We start from the raw sequence: 9,245 nt of genomic DNA on the forward strand, positions 1-9,245 counted from the left end.
GATATGTTCCCATTCACCAACAGCAAACTAATGTCTTGAAATGGAGAGAAATACAATAAAGTTGCAAAACTTTCTTGTATTGAAGGCTTATACCAGGAATATAGACAACACAGATATAAGGTATCATTGAAGGATTTCCTCCTATTCTGTGCCTTTGACCAGCTCTTGGTTTTAGCTTACAGACACTGATACAAAACCCTTAGAAAGTGAATAGGCATTATTTACATAAAACTGAAGGAGCCCTTAAGAAACTTTAGAAAGACTTTAGAAAGTCTATTCCACACTTACCTTTAGGCTGGGTTCACACGGAGTTGCGTGCCGCGAGATTTGGCACGTAGACGCCGCGTGACCCTTTGCGTGCCGTGAATAAATGCACGGCCGCAAACTAGCGCGGCGCATACGCTCCCCGCTCCCATTGAAATGAATGGGAGCGTGTACGGCACGCAAAGGGTCACGCGGCGTCTACGTGCCAAATCTCGCGGCACGTAACTCCGTGTGAACCCGGCCTTAGTATGTAGATTGCCTCAGTGGTTTCTGAATAAGTCTGTTTTTAATTCATATGCTAATTAGACTGGTGCACGATACATCGTGCACACCTCTCCTGTTGTTTCCTATGAGCACAGCACAGGCTGCTGCTGCTGATGACTCAGCTTCCTGTTTGCACACACATAGGAGATAATAGCAGAGACGAGTGCTGCTGGGAACTTCCTGTGCTGGCTGGAGGCTCATTAGCATATGAATAAAAACAGACTTATTCAGAAACCACTGAGGCAATCTATATACTAAAGGTAGGTGTGGAATAGACTTTCTAAAGCCTATGCAAGGATGTGATTACTTAAAAATGACTTTCCCCAGTGATAGAGCCCCTTTAAAGGACCACATAGGACAAGACTGTATACAGGTGTTCTTGGGACACTGTCCCATCAGGCCCTGCACTAGGCATAAAGCATAACATAAGTTTTGCTTGGAATATTCCTTTGATAAATTATTCTCATGCAATGTTTCTTCTTTGACCCCCAAAACCTAGCGTCATTATTTGTACATAATACATATTACGGTATTATATGCACTTTGTCAATTAGACAGAGCTTTGTATTGATGGTTAGATAAATTACACTATTGAGAGTTGGTTATTGAAGTCAATCTTGTAAATTTTTTTGTATTAAAAAAATTACCTATTATTGTCTTTTGCTATTAGTAAGACATACCAATGAGTGTTCGTTCCTGTGACTTTTACACATAATAAAAACCAAATTATGAGAAATTATTAATTATACAATTAAAAATATACTGAATTTGGAATAATATCGCATTCTATTTGTTATGTATATGAATAAATTTCTCATTGTGCTATATTGTCTGTTGTAATATCTACTATATAGCTATGACATCCTCCATACTTACCCGAAAGGATTACTATGTGAATAAGGCCTTGTCACATCTGCATTATGAATTCAGTTGTGTGTCCCATACACATGCAAGTATTGTCTCTAGATGTATTGCTGTAGGAGAGAACATCTCTGTAGTTATCACAACCCTAAGCTAAGTGGTTACGGTATTGGCTCCATGACCTAATATAATCAATGGGGGGAAAAAGGCCAACAAATAAAATGAAAATGGGGAAAAAAGGATAAATTTCAAAGACCTTGCTCATGATATAGCCATTATAATTGAACATGGGGCGTACCAACTACTTTCAGAAGGGCAATCCTATTCTGCATCTTACTGCAAAATTGTATTATACACCACAGTGTAGCTATGAGCCAGGGCTGTGGAGTTGGTAAGCTATATCAGATATCAATTCTGTTTTTCTACAATCTGACTCCATTATAAACAGCCGCCATGTTTAGGCTGGGTTCACACTACTGTGGTTAATGTCCGTTGCGGTCTTCTGTCATGCCTGCAGGACTTTATCTTCCGTTACAGAAGTAACAGTAAGTAAAAAGTAAAGATGGAGTCCGTCATGTTGTTTACATCAGTGGGAATGGTCACAGAATCAGTCTGTGTCCGTTCTCTGCAACGGTTCAATGTAATTTGCTGTCAGCCTATGATGGAAGACAGCTATGGACATTAACAATGGTAGCGTGAACCCGGCCTCAGAAGCAGGAAAGATCATCTCATTTATTATAAGGCCAGTGATGATACTTTTTTACTTAGTAAAGAAAGTGAAACTGAACAAAGTATATATCTAATTAATTACACAATATCAATAATTATATAATATCATTGAATGATTAAAGCTGGAGTACTCTGCTAATTTCTTATGGCTCTACCGCCCTGGATTGAGCCAGTAATACAAAATGTAAGGCCCCAGAGAGCAAGTTATTGAGCATATTGGGGTACTGGGGACTTTTAAAGGTAAAGGACACCAATCTGCCCAGGCCACCAAGTGTTCACAAGAATAGCCATTGGGTCCTGATTAGATTTTGTTCCTGCTTGTGCCCAAGGATGGAAGCTTTTACCTATACCTATATATTGTAACAAGTCCATCAAATTCAGGAACAGAACTAGGTTGGGTTCACATATTCCAGACACACTGTGGCCACCTAAAACCAAGAACTCCCATTGTCAAATCAGAAAAGTAAAGCACCAAGGTACACGCTGTGCAGTTTCTGGCTACTTTCCAGGCACAACTGAAGTGCATCTGAAATGTTTGAAATTTACCTAAATTTAACATTTTACAAAAAATTTGATGGACAAATTGCGCCAAATTTATGAAAATGCTGCTTGTCAAAGTCAACACATAGTTTCAATGGGATACTTTAGGACTGTCATATGTATGCCAGCATTGTGCACTACCCCTGACACTAGTCAATAAGGATTTTGGCACAACCGAATGAGAGACATTACCCCTTCTGACCCATGTGAGACCTCTCACACAGCCAGCCGTACTCCGCTCTGCACCGATGAGAAGCGAAAACCTTGAAACAGCTGTCTGTGGATGGAGACCTCCTTCATTTTTTATACTGGCTTGGGGCTATTATTCCCAAATTAGCCGCTAGGTTTCTGTGAAAAAGTTATTAATCTAAACTTCCCATCCAATAGATGGCGCTACAAGCAAAGCCAGACTTAAAAATGACTGAATTCTTTTACTTCTGCCATTTTTTTTTTTTTAACAATGCACACATAAATACCACTTTTTTATTTCTACATTTCATTTTGATGTACCCACAATGGTATCCATTGCTAAATAGAGTATAATTTTAATTAAATCACGGATTTATGTGAATGTCCCTGCTTCTGATTGTGTGAGGTCACATTCATTACAATTGTTAAACTTTTATGTAAAACAGCACAAAAGCATTCAACAGTATAATAAAATAGCTGTGAGGTCTCGTATACATGACCGTGTATGTCCCCTGTCTCAATGTCTTTTATTGTATATATCTGACACATAGGGCACAGCGTATACTAATAGTACAGTCAATCACTGGACACACTGTCCCCTTCACTTTATTTTGCCAACAAGCCGGTCCCTTCGCTGGTCATGTGATCGGCCGACTTACCTGCGGAATTCACATATCAGCTTAAAGTCACTGTTTCTATGTTTAAGTCTATGACCGCCTGGATGTTACTCTCTCATAGACTTACATAGCTATGGGCTGGTCTGTGAATCAACAGGTTAATCTGCCGATGACATGTCCAGCCGGGGAACACATTCGGCAGCAAAAATAAAGTGAACAGAGCGCCCAGTGGGACTTCACCATAGACTTCACATTAGTATGCTCCGTACTCCAGGGTTACAGGATAGCCATGTCTAACTTATTCTTTTCTCTCAACGTGTTAATTCTTTTCAGCTTTCTCTATGAGAGACATAATAACATGGCATCCATTGCTTCTTCCCTATTGGTCGTCGCTCATTATTGCTAGATTTCTGCACACTTGTGCCAAAAGGATGCGTGGGGATGGATCATCTCAAAACTAGCCATATTTTCAGTCCAGGAAACAATAAGAGCTTTTTAAAGGGATCCTATCCTTAAAATGTTTTTTTTTTTCTGAATAACACGTAGGAATAGCCTTAAGAAAGGTTATTCTTCTCCTACCTTTAGATGTCTTCTCTGCGCCACTGTTCAGTAGAAATCCCGGTTTTCTTCGGTATGCAGATGAGTTCTCTCACAGCACTGGGGGCGTCCCCAATACTGCGAGAGAAGTCTCCAGCGCCGCCTCCATCTTCTTCATGAACGGCCTCTCCCCGCGTCTTCTTCCGGTGCTGGGGGTCAAACTTCTACGTATGCGCAGTTGGCTCTGCCATCGGGTCTCAGTCAGTGTCGACTGCACATGCTTGTGCCCATTTTTTGGTGCACATGTTGCAAATGGGCGCACGCATGTGTGGTCGGCTCTGCCCGAGACTCGATGGCAGAGCCGACTGCACAGGTGTAGAAGTTTGACCCCCAGCGCCAGAAGAAGATAGAGGTGTCGCTTCTCTTGCAGCATTAGGGACACCCATGGTGCTGTTTGAGCATTGGAGACCGCCCCCTGTGCTGCGAGATAACTCATTTGCATACCGAAGAAAACCGGGCTGTCTACTGAACGGTGGTACGTAGAAGACATCTAAAGGTAGGAGAAGAATAGCCTTTCTTAAGGCTATTCCTACGTGTTAGTCAGACAAAAAAAAAACATTTTAATGATAGGATCGCTCTAAACTATCATTTTTATTAAGTTTATTAGAATTGGGTTAAAAGGGACCAAAGGAACTTCCTCTATTACAAGTTTGGGACTTTCTTTTGACATACCATCTATATGACCACCTTACCCTAAGGTAGGATGGTCACAGTGAGATGTTTTGGTTTTTTTCTCTGTGATTTTTTTTTTTTCTCTAAGTTTGGGACTTTCATCACTAAGTCGTCTCGACAAAGCTCATTCGAAGGGAATCTCTATAAGTGGCTGATGGAGTATATAATATTCTATTATTGCAATTGATCAATAATATTTTACTTTTCCACCCTTTAGTTCCCTTCTGTGTGCCATAGAACAGTATAGGAGATAGGGGGTATATCTGTAGGAATGTCTATGTAGACCCGATGTAGATTGTATCCTACTATAAGTTCCTCAGAACATCAGGAAGGCGAGTCATACAGTTAATGATATAGTGAGGGGTGGGCTTGGGGTTGCTGCTTCCGTTTTTATTTAACCAAATAGTTGCCTTGAGCCCGGCATTCAGTCCTCCAAGAATATCAGTATCCAGGTTGTCACCTACCATGACACAGTCCTCTGGTTTAACCTGCACCAGGTCACAGCAGTGAAGAAATATAGAAGGTGCCGGCTTCTCTTCTGTATGTTCTCCACCAACCACAACAGCGTCAAAGTAAGGGCCGACCCCACAAGCCTCGATTTTCTCTCTCTGAACCTGTCTATTTCCATTAGTGAGAAGCACCAAGTTGGCGGATTTTCGGAGTTCGCTCAGCATGTTTTTAGTACTTTCTGGCAGAGTCATGAGTTGTAGGCGGATTGTTTTCCAAAGATCATAGCATTCTTTGGCTAAGTCCTTGTGGTCTCCAGATCTTATCTCCTGCATGGAGGTTTCAAAGTGTGAAACTCTGAGGTCATCAATGGTCATATTAGAAGAATCGAATGTTTCGTGTAGAAGTTTTGTCTGGAAATGATTACATATAACGCGGGCTTCCTCTTCACTGAATTGGCTTTTGTCCACCAGCAGCTTCATCACCTATAAAAATAGAGCAAGTGTAAACTGAAGCAAAGTGAGACCACCCAGACTAGAGACACTCCAATAACAAGGATCCCTAGGGAAAAGCGTTTATAGACCTAAAATATTCCAGCTCTTTATTATCCGAGTGAGTCCAACCTCTGGGACCCCGCTGATCCTGAGAAATAAAAGGGCATAACATTAACTATTGTGTACCATGAAATGTTCCCTTCGTAGAGATGGTCCAGGACTCCTGCCTGTGCGCGGAGCTGTAGCGGGCCCTATTTTTTTGAATGAGGCCATTCTGCAGTTTCCCGCACAGTGGTTGGCTGATGCATAGATGTGCTGAGAAAAACAATAAAGTGAATTCTTGACTTAGATGGAGGATACCAAAGTTCATGTCACACCAATCATAGTAATGGCATGACCGACAGATACGCAGTCCTATTAATGTGACCACTGCCTACTTTTGACGTCAACGTTAAATAACCAATCGCAGAAGACACGTGTCATCAGCCATCTGGGTGCACTCATCATTGTGGAAGGCACGATGGATCACCACAATTATGCATCTATCCTTGCGGACCATGTTCACCCCTACATGCGAAATGGTTTTCCTCAGGATGATGGCATCTACCAGCAGGACAATGCAACGTGTCATAAAGCTCGCAGTGTACATGTGTGGTTCAAGGAGCACCAGGTTCAGTTTACCGTACTCCCTTGGCCAGCAAAGTCCCCGGACTTGAACCCAATCGAGAATCTGTGGGACCACCTCGATCGGGTTGATGGACGCTCAACCGCGTAACCTAGCGCAGCTGGCCACGGCAATGGAGTCGGCATGGCTCTTCATCCCAGTGAACATCATCACAACATCCCCTCTCTTCCTGCACGTCTCGCAGCGGGCCGCTCTGCCAAAGGTGGTTTCTGGATTTTGACAGGTGGTCACATTAATGTGACTGGACTGTGTATGTAATTACTTTAAGGCTGTGGCCCCACAGGACAGAAACACAGGAAAAAATGCATTGTTTTACAGTAAGTGCAAAGTGGATGGGATTCTAGCGAATCCTATGCCCACTTAGTGCGGACACGCTGCGATTTCCAAAACCAGCGTGGTTTTGGAAATCGCAGCATGTCAATTATATCTACAGAAACGCCGGCGATTTCCCCATAGATATAATTGTAAGAGAAAGTCCGCAGAGGAAAACTCCGCAAACTTTCTGTTCAAGCGGGAAGAACAGCAATACGTTTCCACTGCGTTTTTTCCTGCAGTGCTTTGTGGTTGTAGGACATCCCGTGGGGCCTTAGCTTCAAAGATGAGAGTTACCCTTTAAGTAGCACCCCATCTATTTAGTTAAAGAATGATGTTAAAGAAAACATGCAGGCTGCAGCGTCACTTACGCGAGCTAGCTATTTCACATAACTATCTTATCCAACTTCCCCATTCACAGGTATGTTCTGTCCAGTCAGCTAATTCACACAGGGGTTGTGACCGCGTTTTTTGGTCCTGATTTTGATGCGGGAAGCCGCGTCAGAATAGGACCAAAATGCACCTGCCGTGACTGTTGCGGCTTCTGACAGTCGTGGCTTCCCGCTCCAGAGTAGGCCCGAATGAATGGGCCTAGTCCGAAGGGTGCTGTCGGGAGGTGGATGTTGCAGCTGAATCAGCTTGAAGAAAGGACAGCTCGCTTCTTTTTTCCATGAGCGTAAACAAACCGTTCAAGGAAAAAAGGACGCTAGCGGTCTACATAGACCTCTATTGTGAGGGGGTGGATTTTGAGGTGGATTTGGCAGCAAAATCTCTTGCCCCATGTGAAGGAGCCCTTAGAGGAAAAATAAAGGTTTATAACACTATGTCTGATTATGTAGTTCATTGTATGCCGTAATGTACCAACCTTCTTATAGTCATGGTGCCTGCTCAAGGGAAAAATTGCTGAAAATCTATCATAAAGGTGAAATTGTGGTCAGAAATACAATGCAATGCCTTATTCTGAAAATTTGCTAGAAACTATACCGCAGGTTACTATAAAACACCCTTTGTAAGTAATATAGCTGAATACACTAGTTCATGCTTGTGGTAGGAGCAGTTAGAATGACATATTACTTACCTCCCCTATCGCTTTCCTGCTGGCACCAGATGTGTCAATCAATGTGTTGTCCAAGTCAAAAAACACAGCCTTAATGCCATTCAGCACCATGTCTACGGGCGAGGTGTACCGGAGCTGCAGGGACATGAAAAGAGCAACCTATGCAAATGACAAATTCTTCATATTCAGATAAATACAGAAAAAGATAGATTTACGAATAAGACAAAAGTTTCACCCACATTTCAAAAGAACATCTACAGACTTAAAAAGGTGGTAAAAATAATTTTAAAATAGGCCGAGGGGTGAAAAACCCCCCCAAAAGTTCTAAAGTCTAATGAAAAGTTGCACAATTTTGCAAAATATTTTTTGTGTGAATTCTTCATGGTTTTCTAAATCTCTTCTTGCTGTCATTCATACTGCTGGATAAAAATCAGTCCATGGTCATGTGATATACAGTCTATGGTCATGTGATATACAGTCCATGGTCATGTGATATACAGTCCATGGTCATGTGATATACAGTCCATGGTCATGTGATGGACACACAGCTGCACAGCTGGTTACAGACAGATCTCTGATCACTGTGCTGTGACTGTAACAAGCCGTGCACCTGTGTGCCCATGGCATGACCACGGGTGGATTTTGTCTTGGGGTCAGTGCACACAGAGTTTTTTGGCACTGATTTTGAGGCGGTTTCAGCGTCGAAAAACTCCATGTGCACTGACCCTAAAGTAGATGCTAGAATGTGGTGGGTAAAATCAGGTGCTGCCTGATATGCAAATCAAATAAAATCAAAAAAGCTTTATTGGCACGTCTGAATAGATATTTGGCATTGCCAAAGCTAGTAAAGTGGGGGGGGGGGGAGTTGGACTCGGGTGGGTGAGTGGTTTGGGGTATAACAGTCCGTGGAGTCTCATCTTCCTCTTCATGGTGACTGCTATATGGGGAGGTGGGTCCAGTAGGCGGCGCCGCCTGCTGTTTCCATGTCAAACCCGGCAGGTTAGGGTTGCACTTAGGAGAAGCATAGTTAGTCTCTACCTGGACCATGCTGCCCCCCAAGGTGCTGAGGTGGAGGTTGTATTAGCTGTGACAGGCTGCTGGGCTGAGCTGAGGCAGTGCCACCTACTGGATCCACCTGATGTAAACCACGCCACCCTTTATCCATGGAAGTAAACAATGGATGACAACAAGCAGAGATATATAAAACCATAAGGAATTGATAAAGAAAGTATATTGGAAATGTGTACAACTTTTCATTAAATAAACAATAACATTTATATATTACAACTCGACAACCCCTTTAAGTGTTCAGAACATAAAGTGTCAATGTCCAAGGATACAGTGGTAGCACTATAGTGCAGCAGGCTACAATGTCCAGACGTGTACATGTCTAGATACTGTAAAACCTCTCACCTCACTTTTCTTCACTTTCTACGCCTTCAGGAAGCCGGTGTAACGTGGAGCAGACACTAGTCATCAGTGCAAGTACGAAATAGAGTAGCGCTGGACATAAGGCT

General features: G+C 42.6%; 1 protein-coding gene across 1 annotated transcript; it reads right to left on the minus strand.

Moving 5' to 3' along the window:
* Positions 1–4,513: 4,513 nt before the first annotated feature.
* NANP (N-acetylneuraminic acid phosphatase) lies at positions 4,514–9,232 on the minus strand. The gene is made up of 3 exons (XM_075267443.1): positions 9,142–9,232; positions 7,750–7,863; positions 4,514–5,665 (listed from the first exon to the last, which is right to left on the minus strand). Exons 2-3 carry the CDS (start codon positions 7,837–7,839, stop codon positions 5,039–5,041), a joined length of 717 nt encoding a protein of 238 aa, XP_075123544.1. The 5' UTR covers positions 7,840–7,863; positions 9,142–9,232; the 3' UTR covers positions 4,514–5,038.
* Positions 9,233–9,245: the final 13 nt, after the last annotated feature.

The sequence above is a fragment of the Leptodactylus fuscus genome, chromosome 3, assembly GCF_031893055.1.
Source record: "Leptodactylus fuscus isolate aLepFus1 chromosome 3, aLepFus1.hap2, whole genome shotgun sequence".
NCBI lineage: Eukaryota > Metazoa > Chordata > Amphibia > Anura > Leptodactylidae > Leptodactylus > Leptodactylus fuscus.